Genomic DNA, 27,298 nt, shown 5'->3' on the forward strand with positions numbered 1-27,298 from the left:
TCACACTCCACACACACACACGCGCACACTCACACACACGCTCACACTCCACACACACACACGCGCACACTCACACACACGCTCACACTCCACATACACGCTCACACATACACACACGCGCGCACACGTGAACACACCAACACACACACTCTCAAACACACACATATATGCACAATGCATACATTCACACACACGCATACACACACACAGGCATACACACACACACACGCACACACATTTAAAAAAATCAGATGTTCTACAAATGTCTTTTCCCAATTTGCGGTTTATTCTTTACCTGCTCTATCTCACTCTCTCTTTCCTTCTTTCTTTCTTTGGTTTTTCGAGGCAGGGTTTCTCTGTGTAGCCCTGGCTGTCCTGAAACTCACTCTGTAGACCAGGCTGGGCTCAAACTCAGAGATCTGCCTGCCTCTGCCTCCCAAATGCAGGGATTAATGAGCCACCACCCCCTGGCTCTTTTTTTTATGTGTGTGCAAGCTAATGCCAGAGCGCATATGTGGAGGTCAGAGGACAACCTGCAGCAGTTGACTTTCTTCTCCTGCTGTATGGACCCCAAGGAATGAACTCGGGTTGTCTGGCTTGGTGGTGAGCGTCTGTACCAGCGGGGCTGTTGTGTAACAGTTTCCTCTAAGTTTGAAACATTCCATCTGACACAGAAGCTTCTTAAGTATGAAGGGAAACCTTGGCTTTTTTGAGACAGGGTTTCTCTGTGTAGCTCTGGCTATCCTGGAACTCACTTTGTAGACCAGGATGACCTTGAACTCACAGAGATCAGTCCACCTCTGCCTCCCGAATGCTGGGATTAAAGGCATATGCCACCATTCCTGACTAAGTAAACAACCCAAAATAGCATCAGGAAGTCCCTGAAACTGAACAGATTTACTAGGCCCATCCATACCAGAGTCAGCAATAAAAGCTGAGGGTTTCTCTCAGAGGAGGGGCCTCTGAAACTGAATTGCAAAGACTACTCAGATAATCTAAGTTGCAAAGAAGACTCCAAACAGTCAAGGTGCATAGAAGGCTCTGAGACCAGACCAGTTGCCTGAAAGAAGCAGAAACCAGCCATTTTTGAGTCATTTCTGCCATAAGGTTACTGAATGAAAACCCCAGTGCCAGGGGTGAGCTACCTCCCTATGAGTTGTTGGCCAGGGAGGCCCTTGAGGCCCCACAAACCATAAATGACACTCTTCAACCTACTGAGCTATATCTGTGGGCTGTGCAGTGTGCTCCAGGTTCCCAGCTTTATGAACACAGGTGGGCTGATGCGGCTATTTCTCAGTTATTTCTGCTCCTGTTAATAAAACCCCTTACTCATATTCCTTGAAGTAACCCCAATAAAGCACACTGGCTTACAGATGGTGGCATCTGTATTTGGTCCGTGGTTAGGAGGTATGTCGCTGCATCTTCACAAGACAATGTTTCATGACAGCTGTCCCACTGGTCCTCTCCAGTCTCTTAATGCCCTTCATAAAACAGAAGGCTGAAATTCTTGTAAAGTTCACCTTTCTTTCTTTCTTTTCTTCCTTCCTTTCTTTTTTTCTTTCTTTCTCTCTTTCTTTTCTTTCATGGAATATATTTTTGGAGTATCCAAAACCTTACCACCAAACCCACAGTCACCCAGATGTCCTCCTATGATATCTTCTAGAAGGTGTATAATTTGTGGTTTCATCCATTCATTCATTTATCTGCATGTACACTTGCGTGCCAGAAGAGGGCATCAGATCCCACTGTAGATGGTTGTGATTGAAGCCAGGACCTTTGGAAGAGCAGCCCTAGTCTGGGGTTTCTAGCTGTGTCTAAGATTTGATTTTTTGAGAGGCCAGATGTGGTGGGGAGCATGCAGGAGGCAGAAGGTGGCAGATCTCTGTGCTAGCCTGATCTACAGAGTGAATTCTAGGCTACTTTAGGGCTCTGTGAGAGACCCTGTCTCAACCCCTTCCCCAAAAACATAGCCCCTCCCCAAAGATTTGATTTTGAGTTTTTCCACGAAAGGGATAAGGTCTGTGTCTAGATGACTGTGTTTTTTTGGCGTGTGGCTGTCCTCCTGGCCAGCGCCATGTGCTGGAAGCCCCCTCCTCTGGACTGTCTCACTCTCTCAGATAAGTCACTGTGTATGTTCATGGGGGGGGGGGCTCTAGTTTTATGTCCTCTATTCGTACCACTGATCAATTCTTATACTTTTCCATTATATGCATTGTCTTGGTTATGTTCTAACTTTAGAGTTATCTTTTTTTTTTTCCTTTTTCTTTTGATTTAAAAAATTATTTAATTTTTATTTTTTAAGTGTGAGGCTGTCGGGTCCTCTGGAACCGGAGTTACAGACAGTTGTGAACTACCATGTGGGTGCTGGGAACTGAACCTGGGTCCTCTGGAAAAGCAGCCAGTGCTCTTAAACCTCTGAGCCATCTCTCCAGCACCGTCTTCTGATTCTTTGAGATAGGGTCTCTCTATCATGTAGCCCTGGCTGTCCTAGAGTTTACTATGTACACCAGGCTGCCCTCAAACGCACGGAGATCTGCCTGACTCTGCTCCCAAGTGCTATGTTAAAGGTGTGTGCCATCTCACCTAGCTGGAGTAAATCTTGAAGCTGGGAAGTTTTAGTACTCCAGTTAATTCTTCAGTATTACACTGACTATCTAGATTATTTGTCTTTCTACGTAACACTTGGCAATAACTATAAACACTTGGCAAAAACTATAAATAACCATAGTTATTTACAACTATAACTACAAATAGTTATAGATAACTATAAAAAATAACTAATTGCTCAGAATTTTGATTGGGAGTCACACCAAATCCCTAGGTAAATTATGTATAACTAATAGCAGTGCTGAGTTTTCTTATTTATGAACATGGAATACCTCTCCATTTTAAAAGATTTATGTATATGTAAGTAGTTTGAAATGCTGGGGATTGAACCCAGGGCCTCATCTATATTGAGTTTTCTTTTATTAGCTTTGAAGCTTTCTACACATAGATTTATGCCTAAGCTTTGTGTCTAAGTGTTTGAGGTTTTGGATGCTAAGCCATACTTTGTTTTTAATTTTGAGATCAAAACAACTCCTCCTAATTTAGACTTCTTTTTTTCACATATTTCAAGTATTGTGAATGAAAAACAACAACACACATACACACAATGCCAAAGATTTGCCTTAAAATATCTAAAAGTACAGAGAGACAAGACTACCCAAGCTGAATGGCAGTTTTGGTATTTTGGGTTTCATTTTACTATTTTGTTTTTGAGGTTTGTGTAAATCTGAAATTTTTAAACTAAAAACAAGTAGGGCCCAGGGATGTAACTCCATTGGTACAGTGCCTGCCTAGTGACCTGGCTCGTTTTAGCTCAACTTGACACAACCTAGAGTCATTTGGGAGGCGAGAGCTTCAGTTGAGAAAATGTTCCCAAACAGCCTGGCCTGTGTGCAAGCCTGAGGGGTGTTTTCCTGACTGATGACTGACTGGGGAGGCCTGGCTCACCACCCCCCAGCACCACCCCTGGGTTGGTAGTGCTGGATGGTATAAGAAAACAGACTGAGCAAGCCATGAGGAGGAAGCCAATGAGTAGCGCTCCTCCATGGCTTCTGCATCAGTCCCTACCTCCAGGCTCCTGCCCTGATTTCCATCAGCGTAGGACTGTTGGCTGGAACTGTAGATGGAAATAAACCTTTTCCTTTCCAAGTTGCTTTTTGATCATGGGGTTTTGTCACAGAAACAAACACCCTAGGACCCACAGTGTGCTCACAGCTCTGGGTATTCTTTCCAGCACTGGAGAAAGCTGGCGTGACACACAACTGGAATCCCATCGTTTGGGAGGTGGAGGCAGGACAATCAGGAGTTCGAGGCCATTCTCAGTACACAGGCAGATTAAGGCCAAGTTGGGACACGTGACCCCGTCTCATACATACAATAAGGAATAACCAGCTTGAAAGATGATGGATGGATGGCAGCACATTTCTCATCTGTCTTCTCATCCACTTGAGCCTCTAACCCAGCACGAAGAATGGACCGGAGCCACACTTCAGAGGGCCAGAAGTATAACGTCATTCCCATCTCGGGCTACGGTGTGTTTGCTGAGGGTAGCATGATTTTATATTCTCAATTTAAGAATGATAGTGAGGCAGGGCAGTGGGGGCACATGTCTTTAATCCCAGCACTTGGAAGGCAGCATCTCTGAGTTCAAGGCCAGCCTGGTCTACAGAATGAGTCCCAGGACAGCCAGGGCTACGCTGAGAAACCTTGTCTTGAAAAGCAAAAAACAAATCAAAACAACAAAAAAGAATGATAGTGAGTAGATTTATCTACTACTTTAAACATCTCCTCTGTGAACTAGATATTCTCATTTCATAGAGGGAATTAGCAGGCCTGGACTTGACTACAAAATAAACAGTTTTGAATCTGGGAGGGAATTCAGAGGCCATACAACTTTACATTCTACCGCATGTCAGAAAACATCTACAACAACTTCCTTTTTATTCTCTAAGGCACTTTTCCAGGCACCGATGACACAACAGAAAAAAAAAAGAAAAAAAAAAAAGAGGTTGTACAGATGGCTCAACAGGTGAAGGTGTTCTCCATAGCCCTGCAACTTGACCCCAACTTGACCTGGAAACCACATAAAAGGGCAGGACAGAACTGACCCACAAGGTGGTCCTATGATCTCCACGTGTGCATAAGCACACACACACACACACACATACACACACACACACACACACGCAAGCACACATCACCACCACCACCATCACACAATGATACAAGCACATATTATCATCATCACCACCACCATCACCATCATAATAATACAAGCACACATCATCATCATCATCACCACCACCACCACCATCATCATCATCATCATCATCATAATGGTAATAAATAGAAATTTAAAAACCACAAAAGCCCCTGTTCTCAAGGAATGTCTCTGATGAACAGGTATTAAACAACAGGAACAGGTATTGAACAAATGAAAATATGAATGAGTGGGTCCAGAGATGTCACTCAGGGGCAGAATGGTTGCCACTGAGTGTGTACAATACCCTGGGCTAGACAGATCCTTAGCACTTAAGAAAGGATGAAGAAGAAAGAAAGAAGGAAGGAAGGAAGGAAGGGAGAAAGAGAGAGAGAAAGAAAGACAGAAAGAAAGAGAAAAGAAAGGAGAAAAAGAAAGAAAAGAAAGGAGAGAGAGAAAGAAAGGAAAGGAAAGGAAGGAAGGAAGGAAGGAAGGAAGGAAGGAAGGAAGGAAGAAAGAAAGAAAGAAAGAAAGAAAGAAAGAAAGAAAGAAAGAAGCAAAGAAAGATTATAGTGCCAAAAGGCACAGTGGCTGCAGAGCCCATGAACAGTCAGGGGCCACCAGGTGGCACAGCGAAGGTGAGAGGGAGAGGTAGCAGAGCCAGGCACGGCAGTGTGCGGCTGTGGTGCCGGCGCACAGAAGGCTGAGGCCACTGCAGACCCCGAGGAAAGGGCGGAGGAACCTTGAAGATCTGTGGGAAGGGTTTTAGGTCACTGAGAGCACGGCCTCAGGGACACCTGTGAGACCCTGGCTTGGTCCTCACTTCCCCTTTCTGTGTCCTGGCCACTCGGAGAACTGCATTCCTGTGTCATATACTGACTGGCACAGTGCAGCCTTACAGAGGCCCAAAACAGGGTCAAACAGACTACGGACTGAAATGCAAAACTTTAACCAAACCAAACTTTTTCTAAGTTGATTGCGGCCTCATTTAATTTCAAGGCTTTAGTTCCAATGCACATACTGATGAGTCCCAAGTTATTTCCAGCCTGGAACTCTCATATGCAGCCCGCTGCCTATCTGAAGTCACCCCCTGAGCAGAAGCCTGGAAGTCCAGCATGTCCCAAACCGGGTTCCCTTCTTCATCCACTCCTTCTGGGTATTCCTTCAACCTCCTCCACTTCCCTTCACTGCAATACAATGGCAACTACTCCAGTAATCCTACCATGCGGGAAGCTAAAGCAGGATGACTTCTGTGAGGCCCAGGCCAGCCTAAATTACAAATCAAGACCCTGTTTCAAGGGGAAGAAACCCCCAAAACACCACCTGGGTAGGATGGCACCATCTGTAATCATGATACTGAGGGCACTGGAAGGAGGCAGATCAGCTCAAGGTTTCCCTCAGCTACAGGGTAAGTTTGAGGCCAGCTTGGGTCACATGAGACCCTGTCACAAAACAAAACAGAAACAGCAAAACAACCCCAAATGGAGTTCTCTTTGGCTCCTCTCTTCTCATCCTTCACCTCTGACCCATAAACAAGTACTGTCCATCCCAGGGGAGAAGCTGGGCAGTGTGGCGTGTGTGTGTGTGTCCCCACACACCAACTTGTGCAGTAGCACACGACAGTCCCCTATTTCTGCCTTTGCCGGCTCCACACTGCGGCACTAATGTTGATGCTAAGTCACAAGCTCAAACCGGAGAGTAACAGGCCAGTTCCTCAGACAGTGGTGCGTGAGGTCTTTGACGTTCTGACTCGTTACCTCTCTGACTTCCTCTTCCCCTTCTATGCCCTCGTTCCGACTGCTTGGCCTTCTTGCTGCTCTTGGAGGGCTGGCATGGCCCCACCCCTGACACACTGCCTGACACAGGAGCATGCACGCTGTAGGGGTCAGAAGACAAGACTTAGCGCTCTCTTTTCACATGAGCTAGGTCAGGCCACCAGGCCTGGCTGCAGGCACCATTACTACGCCATCTCCCAGCCTCCTTTTTTTCTGAGTGTTAGGCCCAGGCTGGCCTACAATGCTCTGTGTAGCCTGGGCCAGCTTCTTTTCACCCGCTGCCCAAAAGCTCAAGGCCATATCAGGACATGTCACACAACAGCTGTCACACAATCAACCATCCTATCTGTCTTCAAACTGACCGACCCCAAAATGGAGGGGAACCTCTTGGACTGGGGTTTTCTGGCTTTCTGAACCCCCGCTCTGCTCTGCAGTGGTCTTTCTGTCTGGTGTCTGCTGCACGTGTCCTTCTCCAACCCCTGGACACGCCTCTCTTAGCTGCTGACTCTGTGTCTGTGGAGAGATTTCTCTGCTGCCACCACGGGGCTGCAACCTTTTCTTGCCTTTTAATTCTTCAACTGACAGACAAACCAGCCAGGTCAAGACCCCTCGACTGGCACTCTCTTCTGGAAATGCAGACTTGGTCGACTAGTTTGGGGTGACGGAGCCACGGCAGGATGTTCTGGCTTCCTTTGCCATCCGTATGGCGGTGGGTAATAAACACTTTGGCAGGGTGGCGTGGCGCTGCCACCGGCGGCAGCCAGACACCCTGTACAGAGCTGGTCTGCAGCCTTCTGCTGCCCCGCTCACTCGGATCAATGCTAGCAGAGGCGAGCACGTCAAGGTTACTTACAAGAATGTCAGTGTTTTCAAAATAACTTCTCCAGTACGGCCTGATTTTCCTCTGACCGCCAATGTCCCATACATTCAGTTTAAAGCCTTGTGATTGTACACATTTGATGTTAAAGCCCTGAAACAGATGGGGGAAAAACCAGTCAATTCTTCCAAAGTGACATTTAATAGCGCAGGCGAGCTGGGGACTGGGCCTGGGCTGCAGGGACGGACTCACGTGCCGTGGGACTCAGGAAGCTACACTGCCAGATCTACTTACTTATCTAGTAATCCTTAATTTATCTTATTTTATTTGTTTCGAGACAGAGTTTCTCAGTGTAGCCCTGGCTATCCTGGAACTCCATCTGTAGGCTCCACCACCTCTGCCTCCTGAGTGCTGGGATTAAAGGTATGTGATACCCCCACCTCCATCCTGGAACTGTTTCTTGAGTGCCGGGACTAAAGGTGTGCACTACCATGCCTGGCTTTCTTCTTTTACATGTATGAGTGTTTGCCTGAATGTATGTCTGTGCACCAAATGTGTGCGGTGCCGTGGAGGCCAGAAGAGGGCATTACAGATAACTGTGACCTACCACGTGGGTGCTGGGAACTGAACCTGGGTCCTCTGGAAGCGCAGTCAGTACTCTTTAATGGATGCGCTATCTCTCCAGCCCCTTTTTTATGTAGACCCTTTTGTGACTTACTATATAGACAAGGCTGGCCTTGACCTCACAGAGATACACCTACTTCTGCCTCTCGAATGCTGGGATTGAAGGTGAGCCACACCATGCCTCCTCTCAGATATTATTATTATTATTATTATTATTATTATTATTTACAAATTTATTTAATGTGTATGAATATTTTTCCAGCATGTATGTACGTGCACCATGTACATGCCTTGTGTGAAGGTCACAAAAGAGTCAGATTCTTTGGAACTGGAGTTACAGATGCCTGTGAGATAACAACTGGGTGCTAGGAATTGAACCTGACTCCTCTGCAAGATTAACAAGGGCTGTGTTAGGCTGAGGTAGGGGGTAGGAAGGGTGGGGTGGGGTGCTACACACCTTTGATCCCAGCACTCCTGAGGCAGAGGCAGGCCGATCTCTGTGAATTTGAGGCCAGCTTAGTCTACAGAGCAAATTGTAGGACAGCCAAGGCAACACAGAGAAACCATGTCTTGAAAAACAACAAAACAAAACAAAAACCCACAAGGCTCTATCTAACCTCTGAGCCATGTCTCCAGCCCCCATACAATCTTTTTGGTTGTTGTTTCTGTGTAGCCTGGCTGTCCTGGACTAGATTTGTAGACCAGGCTGGCCTTGAACTCATAGAGCTCTGCCTGTCTCTGCATCCCTAAGTGCTGAAATTAAAAGCACCGCCACACCTGGCTTTTTTTTTTTTTTTTTTGGGGGGGGGGGGGGGGGGAAGGGGTGGTGGTGGTGGTTTGGAGACAGGGTTTCTCTGAGTAACAGAACCCTGATCTTGAAATCACAGAGATCCATTTGCCTCCCTCAGTAGAGTGCTGGGATTAAAGGCATGCACCACCATGCCCGGCCCCTCCCAAATCTTAATAGCTACTTTTTACATTAGTTCTAAAGAACCATGCCAGATGTGATACTATTAATACTGCAAATGGCTTACTATGATAGTCAAGAAAACATACTTACAAATGTTTATTTCATTCAGTAGAATCACTGTTAATAATGTCAAGGCTAACAAGCTACTTTCTTTATTTTTTTCCTGAGTCAAGCTCTCATGTAGTACAGGCTGGGCTGGAAGTTGCTAAGTAGCAGAGTGGATCCTTTTTTCTGCTTTTCTTCTCAAGTGCTGGGATTAGAGCTGTATGCTGCCATGCCTGGCTCACATGATGTTTTCTATAGTAAGGAATATATATATATCTCCAAGTTGGAGTGGGGTGCAACTTGGAGGCAGGGAGCCTCACATCCATGGTTCTCTTTCCAAAGGCATGAAAAATACATATTATGTACTTGTATAGCTGTATATTTCGAAGGATAATGGGACATGAGGTTATATATGATCAACACAGGTACCTCTCCTTAGAACGAAGCCTTCAGGATTATAAATTTATCGGAATACTACATGTAAGTGTCAGAAATCAAAAGCTGAAATTAAAGACGAGAAGAGAATGAATGTTAAGTTTAAAGAGAGACAAGCAAATCTAGTGGCTCAAAAAAAAAAATGTCCTCCTGGGTCATCAGGAAGACAGGAGCTGAGCTGAGGCAGATGGGGTCGTAGCTGACGTCTGTGGGCTAAGGAGGTGGGTCTCTAAAACACATATTCAGTGGCCTTAGTCACAGGCGGAGATGGAAGCCAACACACGCTCATTTGGAACTGCTTTAGGAGGCACCTTGAATGAACTTGAAAAGAAAAAACAAAACAAAACAAAACAAAAAAAAAAAAAACACTTCTGCCAGGCATAGGATGTATGCTTTAATCCCAGCACTCAGAAAGCTGATGCAGGATTGCTGCAAGCTTCAGTCCAGTGTGGTAGGCTGCTTGGTGAGTTCCAGGCTAGCCAGTGCTGCAGATGAAGACCCTATCTCCAAAAAAAAAAAAAAAAAAAAAGAGTCAAAAGAAACTAAAAGAAAGGAAGGAAAAAATAAAGAAAAGGAAAAGTCTTTGTTTTTAGTGCAGTGATTCAGAGTAAAACTTGAGGAAAGCAAGTCATGGCAACCGGGAATTAGTGTAGAGAGAGACAAGCTAACAGACCTTTGGGGTTCAGAAGGAAGGCACTTCATGAGCAAGAGGGAAAAAATTCTCTGGCAAGAATGATAAAGGGAATCCAGGATTTGAATATCCAAGCAATACTTTGCTGCAACATAAGTGACATCTCCAGAGTAATTGGAGTTATGTAGGTCTGGGGACGCCTCCAAAAACATCTGCTTCTCCTGGCAACCTGCCACACTGCTGCCTAGCACGCCAGGCCCAGCCCAGTGCAGGGTACAGGGAACACTGTGGCTCAGTTCCACGGTGAAACACTCGCAGAGGGTAACTGGAAACAGTGCTGACTAGGACTCTTCTAAATCACCCATGACCAAATAAATTATCCGTTCAAGAACTCTGAAGAGAAATGACTTAAACTTAAGAAAGTGACAGTGGCTGCTTCATGGTAACTTACTAACAAAATAAAACACAAACAAACAAAAAACCCAAAACAGAAAAATAACTTGAATGTATCTGAAACATTCTCCTCCTCCTCCGTCTCTCTCTTTCTTTCCTTCTTTCCTTTTTTGAGACAGGATTCTACACAGTCCAGGATGGCCTTGAACTCACTACATGGTAGCTGAGAATGACCATGAACTTCTGATTCTCCTGCCTCCATCTCTTACGTGAATTCTACTCCTCAACAATGCTGTTACACACAGAATTGAGTGATAGCAAACCCTTTCTAGAATGAAACGGAGAATAAAGAGCAGTAAATCCTGTGATGTGGCCACAGGTACCGATTCCTTAAACTTCTGGCCTTTTGTTTCTTCAGTGCCGGGGACTGAAAGCAGAGCCTTGCACAAGCTGGACAATGCCTTAAGCTTAGACTCAGGCCAGGGAGATACTGAGTGCGTAAAGGCGCTTGCCACCAGGCAGGACAACCTGACTTCAATCCCAGGACCCACAGGGTGGAAGGAGAGAACCGACTCCTGTAGGTTATCCTCCAATTTCCATATGCTCTGATCTTCATGCCTGCAGCCGGCCCCCCAAAAACAATGGAGTTCTAAAAAGATAACTTCTTTAATTTCTGTAACCCAAGTGTGGTGGCACATGTCTTTAATCCCAACACTTGGGAGGTGATGATCTCTCTCTCTTTTTAACAGATTTATTTATTATGTATACAGTATTCTGCCTGCTTTTGCCTGCACGCCAGAAGAAAGCACCGGATCTCACTGTAGATGGTTATGAGCCACCATGTGGTTGCTGGGAATTGAACTCAGAACTTTTGGAAGAACAGCCAGTGCTCTTAACCTCTGAGCCATATCTCCAGCCCCAGGTCGATCTCTTGAGATGGAGGCCAGCCTGGTCTACAGAGTGAGTTCCAGGACAGTCAAGGCTACACAGAGAAACCCTGTCTTGAAAAGAACAAAGCAAAACAAAAAAGATAAGTGGACAAATTTTGTAAATCATCAACTTCACAGAATCTTCTAGGAATTTATTATAAAAAATAAAAACAAATGAACACAGACATATATACCTAAATGTGTGTGTGTGTATGTGTGTGTGTGACTGTGTGTGTGCATGCGTGTGCACACCGATGTATAAGGGTGTTCATGTTCTGGGATGTTCTTTAGTTTGTGGAGTGCTTGATTAGTACACAGGAAGCTCTGGTTTGATTCCCAGCACACTTGTACCGTGGAAAGGTTCACGTGTAATCCCTACTCACAGGAGGGCAAGGCAGGAAGATCAGGAGTTCAGGGCCATCGTCAGCCATATATCAGGTTTGGGGCTTAGACTGAGTTAAATCAGACCTTGTTTGTTGGTTTGTTTTTAAAAGATTTATACAATATTCTGCCTGCATGTGTGCCTGCAGGCCAGAAGAGGGCACCAGATCTCATCATAGATGGCTATTTATGAGTCACCATGCGGTCGCTAGAATTGAACTCAGGACCTTTGGGAGAACAGCCCGTGAGTGCGCTTAACTTCTGAGCCATAGTCCTTGTTCAAACAAAAACAAAAGAGATGTTCATGATTAACTCTGAGTAAAAAAGATGATATAAAATGCTGTATCTCTCTCTTTCTTGAGACAGGGTTTCTTGTGTAAGCCTGGCTGTCCTGGAGCCTCAATCTCCGACCAGGCTGTCCTCGAGCTCTGCTTCCTGGGTGCTGGGATTAAAGCCAGGTTTCCCCACCTCCTGGAAAAATGCTATATTCTACACCGTCTGCTTTTCCTTTTTATTTTATTTTTACTTTTGAGGTAAATCTCACTGTGTAGCCCTGGCCACCCTGGGTCTCACTGTGTAGACCAGGCTGGCCCAGAACTCATAGTGATCCTCCTGCCTCTGCCTCTCAAATACTGGGTTTGAAGGTCTATACAACCATGCTGGGATTTTTAAATTTTAAACATACGTATCACATATGTCCATATATGTGCACAGGAAAACATGAATGGCTACACTGCTCAATGCTAACCGCGGCTCCTGTCTGATTGGGCATTGTCTTAGTCACTGTCCTATTGCTGTGAAGGCAACTCTTATCCGAAAAAGCATTAATTTGGGGCCTGCTTACAGCTTCAGAGGTGTAGCCCATTATCACGGCAGGAAGCATGGTGTACACAGACCTGGTGCTGGAGATGTAATTAAGAGCTAAATCCTGCTCTGAAGGCAGACAGAGATAGAGATGGAGAGGGAGGGGGGGAGGGAGAGAGAAAGACTGGGCCTGGCATGGGTTTTTAAACCTCAAAGCCCATCCCCAGTGACACACTTCCTCCAACAAGGCCACACCTACTGCAATGAGGCCACACTTCCTGGTCCTTCTCAAATAGTGCCACTCTCCAGCAACCAAGAATTCAAATATATGAGCCTACGAGGGCCATTTTTATTCAAACCACAACAGGCGTTATAAATATTTTCTTTTTAAATTCTAAAAAAATAAAAGGGGGGTGGCTGGAAAGATGGCTCAGTGGCTAAGAGCACTGGCTGCTCTTCTGAAGGACCCAGGTTCAATTCCCAGCACCCACATGATGGCTCACAACTGTCTGTAACTCCAGTTCCAGGGGATTCAACACCCTCACACACACACCACACAAGCAGGCAGAATGCCAACGTACATAAAAAAATTTCTTTCTTCTTGTTTTTTGTGTGTGGGTGAGTACCATGGCTGACACGTTCTCTCTGAACTGGGCACATCCCCGGGACTGAACACAGGTGTCAGGCTGGTAGCAAGCCCTTTTCCCACTTTTCTTTTCGCCGGCTGTTTTGCTCTCTAGTTTCTCAACTTTACTTATTTCTGTTTTCTAAACTGACTACAGTGAATGAACACCTAATGTCTTTTCTGATATTAAACAAAAATACCGTAAGATGTGTTTCTAGAGAGTAAGTGTGAAACCTCGACACTATAAGCCCAGCCATCTACAGCACATCAACCAAAGCCTGAGGAGGCGCAGCAACGCCGAGCTCTAACCGGAGGCTCACTCCGCCTGCACTGTCCAGGCCTCCATTCAGTGCCCCGGCAAATGCGGCCTACTGCTAATACTGATGCCCTGGCCCTCTCTCTCTGGCAGAGACCCTGACGCGCTAATATGTGCTTTCAGCCTTGGGGGCTGGCCTGCTGTAATTTGCTCCTCCTCGGGCCATACATTAAATTTGTTCAGAAGCTGTAAAATTGCTCATGTGGTAGCAGTTGAAATGACTTTCCTGCAAAGAGTTGCGAATTGCTAAGACTCACAGGCCATGGAGAGAACTCACCAGCACAGCTGCAAACCTGACTCCAGGGTCTCACAGCCAGGGACAAAGATGCTAAGGCTGGTTTGCCCAAGGCTCCCACGCTTTAAAGCAGTGCTTCCCAACCTTCCGAATGCTGCAGCCCTTCAATACAGTTCCTCATGTTGTGGTGACCACAACCACAAAATTATTTCACGGCGACTGTATAATTATGATTTTGCTATGTTATGAATAGTAACATAAAGAGCTGATGTGCGGGACATCTGATACGTGATCCTGTGGGGGTCGCAACCCGTAGGTTGAGACAGACAGTTTTTAAGTGACTAAGGCTCACAGGCTGTCTTAGCTGACTAGGTCCAAAGTCAAGATCTCTTAGGTGTTCTTACAGGAAATGAGGCCCCTGGAAGCCCCTGGGAAGTCTCCAGCCAGGCTTGGTTTTGCAGTCCCATGCTGCGCGCACCCCACTTAGCCTTTGCATTTTGCTCGCTTGCCCCTTAGGAAAGAGGAAAGCTGGTAAAACTGGATTTAAAACCAACACACCAGGCCAGGAGTGCGCAACTGTAATCCCAGCACAAGGGAGGCAGGGGCAGGAAGAGCTCTGTGTTCCAGGCCAGCCTGGTCTACAAAGTGAGTTTCCAGGACAGCCAGGGCTACACAAGGAAACCCTATCTTGAGCTCCCACCCCACCAAATCCTCACAAACCAGGTGTTTGAAAAACTGACCCCGCTGAGCAGCAAGCTATAGGCCTGTGAGCACGGTGCTAGGGGAGCTCAGGCAGGAGGACCTTGAGTTGTGGACTAGCCCTGGTTATACTTGAGTTCAGGGCCAGCCTCCGGTATATAGCAAGGCCTTGTCTTAAAGAATAAGAAAACAAAAAAATTGATACATATACATACATAAATATTTGTATTATTTGAAAAAAATGCACTAAAGTAGTGATAGTGTTTCTTTCAAAGTACTTTATTTCTTTAAAAAAAAATTATTTTTGCAACCAGGCATGGTGGCACATGGCTTTAATGCCAGCACTTGGGAGGCAGAAGCAGGTGTATCTCTAAGTTTGAGGCCAGCCTGGTCTACAGAGTGAGTTCCAGGACAGTCAGGGCTACACAGAGAAATCTTTCTTTAAAAAACCAAACCAAACAAAACAAAAACAAGGGCAGAAGTTGGTGTTGAATGCCCCGGAACTGGAGCTACTGGCCTTTGTGAGAGAGATGCCACCTTGTGAGGGTTCTGAGAACTGAATCCTGGTCCTCAGTAAGATCCTAAGTGCTCCTAACACTAAGCCATCTCTCCAGCCCTATTATTTTATCTTTGGCTTCTCTGAGACCAGGTCTCAGTGCCCTGGAGCTCACTATACAGACCAGAATGGCCCAAACTTAAAGAGTTCTCCTTCTTTTCTGCCTCAGAGTTACAGTGTCTGCATTGCCTGACAAAGCTTTCTTTCTTTTTGATAGTCTCTGGGATCCATGCTGAACTGGACTTTACAATGTAGTCAAGGACTGTCTTAAACTCTTGATACTCCTTCCTCTACCTTCCAAGTGCTGCAATTACAAGCGTATACCACCACAGTTGCCAAAAATCCATGCCATGTACCGTGATCTGGGTTCTATCCTTAGCAAAAAAAAAAAAAAAAAGGCGGGGGGGGGAGCACAGAATCTAGGCAAGGCCTAAGAAAGAAGAGAGAAATGTGTGCATTTACATTTTAAATTGTGACAGAATAGACATGGCCTAAGATATATCTTCTTAACCCTTGTATTTTTAGACAAGGTCTCTCTCTTTAGCCCTGGCTGTCTTGGAACTCTTTTTATAGAATAGGTTGTCCCAAACTCACAGAGATCCACCTGTCTCTGCTTCCTTAGTACTGGGATCAAAGATGCGCACTACCATGCCTGGATTAATCATTTCATTACATTAAAAAAAGATTTATTTATGTATACATATGAACACTCTATTTGCATGTGTGCCTGTATACCAGAAGAGAGCACCAGATCCCATTATAGATGGTTGTGACCCACCATGTGGGTGCTGGGAATTGAACTCAGGACCTCTGGAAGAGCAGCCAGTGCTCTTAACTGCTGAGCCATCTCGCCAGCCCTCATTCTTTTTTATCAGCCACATCCTACTTCTTTTCTTTTCTTTTCCTTTTGGGGAGTTTTTGGGTTTTTCTGAGACAGGGTTTCTCTGTGTAGTCTTGACTGTCCTGGACTCACTTTGTAGCCAGGCTGGCCTCAAACTCACAGAGATTCGCCTGCCTCTCAGCATGCTGGGATTACAGGCGCGTACCACCGAGCTCGGCTGTCACTGTCCTACTTCCTATGTCCATGGTTTTGACTATTCTTAACTATTTCACCTGTGTGGAGTTTCTTCTGCGTGCATTTGAAATCTGGTTACTCTTAGATAATACAGGCTGCTCTCCAGAAACAGACCTGGGCAATGTATAAATTTCTATCTCCCACAGCTACTGGAGTTGTTAGTTTTAATAGGCAACTTAGCACTTTCTAGAACCACCTGGGCAGAGATTCCAATCAGGGCTTGCCTGGGTCAGGTTGGCCTGTGAGCACATCTGTGGGGTTGGTTACGATTGCATGAACTGAGTTGGGACGGCCAGCCCATCGTGGTTTTGGGTCCGGGACTGTGTGGTATGGGAGAGGCCGCAGCACGAGGAGGCACGCTTGTGAATCTGCTCTCCCCCCTGCTTCTGATGGTGGGTGTGGCTCTCTGCCACAGGTTCCTGCTTCTACTTCCTTTCAGTGACGGACTACAGCCTGGGACTGTGAGCTAAAATCAACTCTCTCCCCCTCCCCAACTTGCTTTTCGTCAGGGTGCTTTATCACAGTGAGAGACAGGAAACTGGGACAGCTATTTTCGTCCTCCCTGGGTGGCAGAGCACCGGGAGCCAAGGGAGCGCTCACCTGTGTAGGTGTGATGTGGCTGATGTCTTCAGATGCCAGCTGCTTCAGCAGAGTAGTCTTGCCAGCATTATCCAAGCCCAGGAGAAGGATTCGCACCTCCTGGTCTGGCGCACTTTTCAATTTGCGCAAAATAGAGAGCAGGCCCTTGAAGAATCATGAAAGAAACACGTTACTTGGGGACAGTGGCTTTGGTGTTAGCAGACATCAGAATGACGTCCTGATAAAAGCTCTCAGTTACGGACAGCTTATTTCTTTATTTCTTCCCACTCTAACACTGTTTGCTCCAATGGCTTCCTCCTTCCAAGTCTTAGCAGAAGTGGTGTGGTAAAAGCAGTGTGGCCTGCTCCTTGCCCTCCTATAACTCTGGCTTAGCCGTCATCCCATACCTGCAAGGGTGAAGTGCTACCGAGCCTGCTCCTAAAGCCCTTGATGTATACTTAAGATTCGAATCCTTATATCGGACCAGTCACTGCTCAATCCCCAGGGTCAGAGTGGCGCTTGCCTCTTGCCACTATGTTAGACAGCTGCTAGAAACCCACCCAAGTTAATGCTCGACTTTCAAGTGGCAGTTTCTTTCTTTTGTGCTGACAGCCCTCGTGCAAACATTGGGAATGTTCCTAAAACCTGTAGGGCTCTCTCGAAGAACTGTGTGGCAACCACCATCACCACAAGTGACACAGTGGACTCTCTGTGTACTAGGGAAGTGACAGAGGGGGGCAGCAAAAAGGCCTAACTACAAAGAACACTGTGCCGAGGTCTGGGCGCGGTCAGCCTCTCTGTAAATCTAGGAGAATGCTGGCTACTAACAGAGATTAAAGACTGTGACCTGAAGTGATAAGAAGAGAAAAGGCCAAGTAATGTAGCTCAAAGCTGGTTGTTTAGGATGATGGTAAGATCACAAGAGTTTAGTCACTTGAGAGAGACAGAGAGAGAGATTGAGATAGATAGAGAGAGAGAGAGAGAGATAAATTGAGATTTAGCCAGGTGTTAGTGATGAACGCCTTTAATCACAACAGTTGGGAGGCAGAGGCAGGTGGATCTCTCTGAGTTCAAGGCCAGTCTGGTCTACAAAGTGAGTCCAAGCCAGCCAGGACTACAAAAAGAAAAAAATATTTTTAAAAAGCTGTACAAAGACACAAACAGGCCTTGTGAAACAGCAGCTGAGCTCTATAGTTAGGTTCAATGTGTTTCCACTTATGTTCATAACTTCGTCTTTACAGAACAGGTGCAGAATATAGAGTATCCCTGAGTTTCTGATGAAAACTCAGATGTAACAATTAGGTGATTATAAAAGGCTTTCATGATCATAATTTAACCAGTGTTTTTTTTTTTTAACAATTAATTAATTAATTAAAATTTTCCAGACAGGGTTTCTCTGTGTAGCCCTGGCTATTCTGGACTCCCTTTGCAGACCAGGCTGGCCTCTAACTCACAGAGATCTGCCTGCCTCTGCCTCCCAAGTGCTGGGATTAAAGGCGTGTGCCACAAATAGATTTCTATTGTGTGTATTCACGTGTGTCTGTGCATGAGCACGTGGACATGAGTGCCGGTACCTGGGTACCTGTGGAGGCCAGGAGGAGCTGGGTCTCCTGTGGCTTCCAGGTCATTTATGTGGCTGCTAAGAACCAAACTTGGGTCCTCTCCAAGAGCAGTCAGTGCTCTAAGGTTGTTGAACCATCTCTCTATTGACACTTTTTTTTTTTTTGGTACTGGGGACTGAACCCAGGGCCTTACCCATGCTACTGACCTATTTCCTCGGCCCCTAGCCCTGCTTTCTTATTAAATGGCTTAAATTTTTTAATATACTGTTTAATTGTTCTGTCCTGCAGCTGACAATCCCAGACCAATGAGGTATGGCTCAAAAAGAATCAAGGGCCAAGAGTGGTGGTGCTCACCTTTCATAATTCCAACACCTGGCAGGCAGCTCTCTGTGAGTTCAAGGCCAGCTTGGTCTACAAAGAGAATTCCAGACCAGCCAGGGCTATGTAGAGAGACCCTGTCTCAAACAAATAAGCAAACACAAATAAATAACAAAGCTGGGGGCTCACCTGCAGTCCCATCATTCAGGGGCGGAGGCAGGCAGATCTGATTCCAGGACACCCACAGCCACTATGTTAAGGGCATTTAATCTAATCTCCCAGCTACAACACAAGTTTCTTCAAGTTGAGCTTAGAATTTAGAATTCTATAAAATAGCTGTGTTTGTTATTCAGGCAAGAATTCAAGCCAGTTTGTTGATGAAGATCAAATAATACTTCTGTGCAATAATTCTCAGCAATTAGGTCTTTGGACAATGACCTGGAAATATGCAGGTGGATTAGCAACCTCCCTGGCTGTTTGCTCTTTGGCACCTGTGCTGGCCTGCTGAGGACCACACTAATTTCCAGAAACAAAATGGAAAACTTAGTCCAAGACAGACAAATGTTATGCCAAAAGGTTTAGGACAAAGGCTGAATAAATTTGAAACCAACAAAAGACAGGCAGGATTTGTTGTTGCTTAAAGAAAGATGTATTTTTGCTTCTATTTTCATCTCATGGAACCCTGCCTAGTTTGGTTCCATTCCTTCTTTAGGCCACATTTATGAGAAGTCTCTGGGTCACTACCGGCTCAAAACACTTAACCTTCACCTAACTTTTATAAGAACCCCAGCAGACAGTTGCAGAGTATAGATTAACTGTCTCAGAAGAAAACAGACACAGCAGAGAGCTGGGACGTTGCACAGACATTCACACACACACACACACACACACACACACACACACACACACACACACCTGTTGAACAGCTCTGGCTGTCCTGGAACTCTGTAGCCCAGACTGGGCTCGAACTCACCAAGATCTGCCTGCCTCTGCTTCCGAGTGCTGGGATTAAAAGTGTGCACAGGATACCTGGCTGTTTCTTGATTTTTATTTGCTATACTGAAACCATTCATTTCTATTGCACCCCTTCAGACACATGGGGACTGGGATACAAAAGGACCAAGAACAGGAAAAAACAGTGAACTCAACCTGAGTCCCTGACTGACTGCAGGAAGGGTCTTGCTAGCTCCTAAAATACGCTTAAAAATAGATATGCACATTAAATGACCCAGGTAAAACTTTCATGCATGATCCCCTAGTATAGAAATTGTCAAGGAAGATCCTAGTGTCCTTTTACAGAAAATATTTTACTATTTACAAAGTTTAAAACAAGCATTTTCAGTTTCTCATCAAGTTTCTCCTCACTAAGAAACCACTGAATAGGGCTAGGGAGGCGAGTCAGCAGGGAAGGCAGTATACTGCTATAGCAAAGGACCCAGGTTCGAGTCTTGCACCAACGTCGGTGGGCTTTGAACAGCTCCAGCAGCATCTGGTGCATCTGGCCTCTTAGGGCACCTGCACCCATGCACACACCCACATGGAGGCATACACGCACCCACGTAATTAAAAAGGCAAAAATTAAATCCTATGCTGTTGCCTGAACACCAAGCTTTTCTTACATACTCCTAACACCTGAAATTGAGCAATTAAGGGGGAAACAGCATTTCTTTGTTGTGATGAGGTGAGCCAGGGCTTTGCACATGTTAGGTAGGCATGCCTTGCCAGTGCCAAGCTTCATCCCTAGGCCCTCCTTTGTTTTTGTTTTGTTTTGAGAGTGAGTTCACTATGTAGTCCAGGCTGTCCTCAAAAGGGATGCTGCCTCAGCCTCCTGGGTGCCGGCATTAAAAGGGTGCCCACCACACCTGCCCCTGCAAATTTCTGCTCATTAAAGGAGTAAAGTACAGCCCAGGGAAGAAAGAAGTCATTCTAACTATAGGCACCTTTTCTTAACCTAGGAGTACAGAATGTAGTACTTTTAATTTCTAATGAACAATATTCCTTATTAGGTAATAACATCAGATGTTTCACTCTTCGTTGAAATGACACAGAAAGAAAGTTCAGCTAATATGCTCTTCCTCCCAGTAAAATGAGACCTGGCACTTCAAGCCCCACCCAGGGAATATGCAAGTGCTAACGGAACACCTCATTGCATTAACCCAGGCATCGAGGACAGGGATCACGGGATTACCGGCCTTGCTAAATAGAGAGGAGGATTTTTATAGCCAGCGGGGTTCTGCCCGAAAGGTACAGAGTAAGCTGATTTAAGAGGATAGGTGAGAGGGGGCAGACTAGTCCACCCTGCACTTGTGTCTCCATGCTATGCTTCCTTCTAAATGTCAAATGGAAGGATGCATTCATTGCAAGTGCAGTTTATGATGGGGACGAGTTTTACTGCATAAAGACAATGAAATTAATTGTTACAGTGTAAGTTTGACCCAAACAACCATTCATTCAGCTGTCATTAACACCCACAAAGTGCTCCAGGCCGAAGAGGGGCAAAAGAGCCGAGATCATCGCTATGCGGGCTTATCCTCCCGGGGCTTATCCTCCCGGGGCAGCGACTTACAGGTAGTGAGAAACAGGAGCGCCATCAGAGCTCTGCCTGGCACCAGCTTCGGCACGAACCAGGCATCTGTACTTCCGCCAGGCAGAAGCACCCTCACTCAGCCACTAAACATTTACACAAACGTTTCTACAACCAGACCTCGAAGAGATGCGCTATGGACTGCAGAGTGTATCTATTTGCTTAGTCTATTGATTTGTTTTTTTGAGTCAGATCTCTCTATGTGGCCGTGGCCATCCTGGAACTCCTATGTAGACCAGGCTGGTCTTGGCCCTACCTAGAGTGCTGGGATCAAAGGCTGCCTCAAAATCCATTTAAACTCAACTCAAGGCACAGGCATTGGCGCTGACCCTCGAAACACACAAACTAGGTCATTCAAAGAAACTAAAGCGGAGGGCGCTAGAGGAATGTGCTGACACGTGGAAAACAGCATGACCCGGAGGACAGCTAATGTTTAAGACTGTAACACCAAGCTGCTGAGCGTGAGCACTCCCTAAGGAGCTCAATGGGACAGACTTCAGTTTCATTTCACCTAACAGGACCCTACTGATGGAAAGGCGGAACCTCGAATTCCGTTTCCTTTCTTGTAATTATTATTTTTTAATCATATTCGTTTACTTATCTCACGTGTGTGCACGTGTGTGTGGGTAAGCGCTTAATACAAAGCACTTGCGGAAGCCATTGGCTAGCTTGCCCCTTCCACCATGGGGGCCCGCGATAACAACAACCGGGTCATCGGGCTGGGAGGCCAGCCCCTTCACCCATGGGATGCCTCCTCAGCGCTCAGACCTTGTGTTCTTTCTCATCACCTTTCTACTAAATGAAGACAAAGATTGTTCCCGAGGAACACAAGGAACTCAGAAGAGTGGGGTCCCTCTCGGCAGAGGCCTGACACACAGGAGGCTGCCCTGTGTGAGAAACCCTCCCCACGAGTCCATGCAGAAAAGGAGAGCAATGATCAGATCTGAAGGAAACAGTAGGGATTAAATAAGGTGATGCTGTGAGGCATGCCACACAGAAACCAGGCAAACCTGCATTGCTTGTTGTTAAATGTGGAGCTGGGGGCAGACATCCTGCCAGTCCTGTATTTTTCTTTCCTTTTGAGGCTGTGTATGTGAGAGAGAGACACGTGTGCATATACTAGTGATTATCTGGGCTTGGTGGTGCACACCTTTAATCCCAGCACTCAGGAGGCAGGGGCAGTAGGATCTTTGTGAGTTCGAGGCCAGCCTGACCTACAAAGTGAATTCCAGGACAGCCAGGGCTACACAGAGAAACCCTGTCTTAAACAAACAAACAAATCATACATACATACATACATACATACATACATACATAACTCTTTTATTAGGACACAACTCACTTACTTGTCCAGGCTGGCCCTGAACTCACAATCTTTCCTCACCAAACTTCAGAGAGGTCACACTACAGGAACGAGGTACCGTGGGTGACCTTGGGTATTATTTTTTCTATTTAGTTTTTTCATTTTGTGCGTGTGTGTAAGCCTGAGTGGGTGGATAGGCACAACCTGTGTGCAAGAAGCTTCGGAGATCGGAAGAGGATGTCGGAGCCTCGGGGGCTAGAGTCAGAGGTGGTTGTGGGAGCCGGGAACTGAGCTGGGTCCTCTGAGAGAATGGTAAGCTTTCAACTGCTGAGCCGTCTCTCCAGCCCATTTTCTTTTATTTTTCCATCCTTTTTTTATTATTTAAACTTTTCATGTGTGTGAATGTTTTGCCCGCAAGTACACAGGGCATCACTTAACTGCTGAGCCACCTTCCCAGCTCCTCCTCTTTTTGTAACTACATTTTTTCATTTAACATTTTAAAAAAATGTTTTTTTTTTTTTTTTTTGTTGTTGTTGTTGTTTTGAGACAGGGTTTCTCTGTGTCGCCTTGGCTGTCTTGGACTCTTTGTAGACCAAGATGGCCTCCCTGAGTACTGGAACACTTAACAGTTTCTGATCTCAAAAAACATAAATACAGTATAACACTGGACAAAATTCATATATGTACTGGGTGATGGTGGTGGCGGACACCTTTGATCCCAGCACTCAGGAGACAGAAGCAGGCAGATCTCTGAGTTTGAGGCCAGCCTGGTCTACAGAGTGAGTTCCAGGACAGCCAGAGAAACCCTGTCTTGAAAAACAAAGCTGAGTGTGTATGATAACTGCATGTAAGAAGAAAGTAGTCTATAAATAGTTGCTCAGTTGAGTTCATGGTAAATAACAGTGATTTGTTATGTGCCAAATTTCTATCATCTTTGTTTCTTATCAAGAATGGCTGAACACCTGCCTACAGTGGGGGTTGGGGGCTGGGCAGATGGCTCAGCAGTTTAAATCTCTTGTTATTCTTTCTCTCAGAGAACCCGGTTCCGTTTCAGGCTCCCACATGATGACTTGGAAGCATCTGTAACTCCAGTTCCAGGGAATTCGATGCCCATTTTTGACATGCAAAACCCTCATACATATATAAAATAAAATAAATCTAAAAGAAAAAGATTTATTTCTTTATTTTACATATAAGTGTGCTCTATCTGCATGTACACCTTCATGCCAGAAGAGGGCATCAGATCCCTGTATAGATGGTTGTGAGCCACCATGGGAACTGAACTCAGGATCTCTGGAAGAGCAGAATGTGCTCTTAACCACTGAGCCATCTCTTTAGCCCAAACTAAATCTTAAAAAAAAAAAAAAAAAAAAGACAAAGACAAAGACAAAGAAACAAAGAAACAAACAAACAAAAAAGAATGTGATTCCAAGGCCAGGGTAAAACAGCTGACCTTAAATGTTCAGAGAAGCTCAGAATGTTTTTTGTTTCAGTCACTCAAATATAGATAGAAGAAAAAGCATTAGCCATAGCTGAAAATTATTTATTTATTTGTTTGTTTGTTTATTTTTTGAGACAGCATTTTTCTGTGTAGCCTTGGCTGTCCTGACTTCCTTTGTAGACCAGGCTGGCTTAGAACTCACAGAGATCTGCCTGCCTCTGCCTCCCTTAATGCTCTGATTACAGGCATGTGCCACCATGCCCAGCCATAGCTGAAATTTAAAAGACAAAGTATGATGGTTTGAAAAAAAGCACCTGACCTCTAGGCCCAGATATAGAACTCTCAGCCACCTCGCCAGCACCATGTCTGCCTGCATGCCACCATGCTTCCCACCATGGCGATAATGAACTAAGCCTCTGAACTGTAAGCCAGCCCCAGTTAAACGCTTTCCTCTGTAAGGGTTGCTGTGGTGGTGCACGCCTTTAATCCCAGCATTCAGGAGGCAGAGGCAGGTGGACCTCTGTGAGTTGTAGGCCAGCTTGATTTACAGAGTGAATTCCAGGACAGGCAGAGCTACAATGAGAAATAAAACAAAGAAACAAAGAGTTGCCATGGTCATAGTGTCTCATCACAGCGATAAAACACACACATAGCTCACTTTTCTTTCTTTTTCAAGACAGGGTTTCACTATGTATCTCCTGGCTGTCCTGGAACTTGCAACATGGACCAGGCTGGCCTTGAACTCACAGAGATTCACCTGCCTCTCAAGTACTGGGCTTAAAGGCTTGTGCCACTATGCCTGGCATAGTTCTCGTTTCAATTGTGCAATTAACCATTGGTGCTCAGGGGATACTAGATGTGACACACTCATGGCACTGACTGTTTAAACTCACTGTTCTACTTCCAGTTCTAAGAATAACTTACACCTTTGAAGAAAGAAAAAAAAATGGATTTGTAAGATCACATAATCTCAACTAATTTGCTCTAGTTCCTTTTCGTCTTTCTGTTTTTATTTTTTTACACAGTTTTCTCTGCACAGCCCTGGCTGTCCTGGAACTCCTTCTGTAGACTAGGCTGGCCTCAAACTCACAGAGATCTGCTTGCTTTTGCCTCCCAAGGGCTGGGACTGCAGGCATGCACCATCACCGCCTGACTCTTGTTCTTTTTTCTCTCTCTCTGTCTCTCTCTCTCAGATGGGGCGGGGTCCCTAGCGAGCCTGAAACTCCCCATGCAGACCTCTGGTTCAGGCATCCGCCTGCTCCTGTCTCCCAGGGATTGACAGTCTGCACCACCATATCCCACAATCCTGGCTCCTCACTGTTCAAAATGTCCGGGGGCTGGATGGACGGCTCAGTGCTCCATCTGTAAGTCCAGTGCCCGGGGAGCTGATGCTCTCTTCTCACCTCTGAGGGCAGCAAGTATATGTGGCACACATACATACATTCAGGCAAAACCCAGAGTAAATAAAATGAATAAATCCAATTTTTAAAAATAGTTTTAGAGCTGGAGAGATGGCTCAGGGGTTAAGAGCGCTTGCTGCTTCTCCCGAGCACTTGGGTTCTATTCCCAGCACTCACCGGTGGCTCACAACCGCCTGTAGCTCCAGTTCCAATGTCAGAAACCAGGAACTCATGTGGTACATGTACATACATGTAGGCAAAATATTCACACATAGAAAATAAAATAAATAATAAAAAGTTCTTGCTCTTCTTGTAGAGGACTGGGGTTTGGTTCTCAGCACTCATACAGTGTTCACAACCCACCGCAGATGCCGCGAGGTCCTCTTCTGACCACTAGGCACGCCCACACTGCACATGCATGTGTTCAGGCAAAACACTCAGACGTATACACACATAAAGTGTGAGTACACAGACAAACTCTGTTCTGAGCATGGACTACTACCGTGGCATCCGACAATACTGGATACACACAGTCAGTTTGCCGTGTAGTTATACACAGGGGCCAACCTGCACCTAGAGGCGTGAGCAGCGGTTCACCGCTGTGACCTATATTTATGAACTAAGCAGTTGTGAAATTACATTTGCTCAGTTGATAAACTGAAGAATGTTAGTTGCCTCTCATGTTCCTCATTTACGACAAATCTCATTTTCTCGGTTTGGCATGTGGTTCTTTTAAGGGGATGGCTGTTGGGGCAGGGTCGCCCTCTGGCTGAGCCTGACCTGGAGCTAACGGTAGCCAAGGCTGGCCTCTTAGCTCATGGTGATCCTCTTAACGTAGCAGCTGGAGTCCCGGGATTACAGGCGTGAGCCACCACATCCAGCCTTTTTAATTGCAGTTAGAATTATTTTCATTAAACTTAAAATTATCTCATGTAGCCCAGGCAGCTCCTGAATTCGGGGTCTTCCTCCTCTATCTCCCGAGTGCTGAGGTTACAGGTATGAGTGATCATAGCCACTTTCTCAAATCCATTTTTTTTTTTTGTGTGTAAATATTTATACCTGTACTCATTTGCTAAGATAAGCTTAGCCTTTACATGGGCAGCTCAAGTATAAATAATGAAAAGAACACTTGTTAAAATCTGTTTAGCCTGAGGTTAGAAATAACTGTAAATACAACAAGTGTTAAATATGACTGACAACCTCAGATTAAATAATTCTACTTAACGATTTGACAATGTAAATTGACTTAGGAGGCGGGGTCAAAATTACATACCAAAGTAGATATGTAATTTTCTTCTGCCCATCTACTTTCATCTTCTCCTTTTACCTTCTTTTTCCTTCTCCTCCTTCTTCCTCTTTCTCTTTCTTCTCCTCCTTTCTCCTTCTAAGAAGGTCTCATGGACCCCAAGATGGCCTGGAAATCATTACGTAGCTCTTGAACTCCTGATCATCCTACCTCCTTCTCTGGGATTATTGGCAGGCACAATCACATGTAGTTCTATGCAGGACTTCATGCTAATCAAACCTCTACCGACTGAGCTATAGCCCCAGTCCTAGCTTTTTCTTCTTAAGTCAACAGAAGTGGTTCAACATTTTCACAAAAATAATGATGAGGGAAAGCAACAGTTAACCGGTTCGTAGCCGTTAGTAAGCCAATCAACCTACTCTAAAAGCCTTAAAATCAGATTTTCTTTGACTAGCTCTAAAACTAACAATTTCCCCTTAATTTCATTTTTACTCTCCATCTACGGAACACAAAACCAACAGGGAGGGTGGCTAGATGTTCAGCAGTCATCAGGACGGACACTCTCAGGGAGGACCAATGTTGACTTTCTGGTGTCCCCTGGCCGAGTAACTCCACCCGTCACCTGTAACTCCGGTCCTAGGCTACCAGAGCCCTCTTCTGGCCTCCACAGGCACCAGGCACACTCCTGGTACACAAATATATGCATGCTAAACACACATACACACAAAATAAAATCATTTTAAAAAATCAGCAAGGAGCCAGGTGTGGTGGCGCACACTGTAATCCCAGCACTCTGGGAGGCAGAGGC

The 27,298-nt window shown here is 45.6% G+C and overlaps 1 protein-coding gene across 1 annotated transcript in view; it reads right to left on the reverse strand.

Moving 5' to 3' along the window:
- The window catches only part of Arl3 (ADP ribosylation factor like GTPase 3), a 46,827-nt gene that overhangs the window by 18,138 nt on the left and 1,391 nt on the right, over positions 1 to 27,298 (reverse strand). Inside the window, exons 2-3 of the mRNA XM_055591691.1 lie at positions 16,658 to 16,801; positions 7,376 to 7,492 (exon numbers count right to left, since the gene is read on the reverse strand). Coding sequence (XP_055447666.1) covers positions 7,376 to 7,492; positions 16,658 to 16,801 — 261 coding nt within the window. The remainder of the gene's footprint in view (positions 1 to 7,375; positions 7,493 to 16,657; positions 16,802 to 27,298) is intronic.

This window comes from Psammomys obesus, unplaced genomic scaffold, assembly GCF_907164565.1.
Source record: "Psammomys obesus unplaced genomic scaffold, mPsaObe1.curated_primary_1811, whole genome shotgun sequence".
Classification (NCBI taxonomy): domain Eukaryota; kingdom Metazoa; phylum Chordata; class Mammalia; order Rodentia; family Muridae; genus Psammomys; species Psammomys obesus.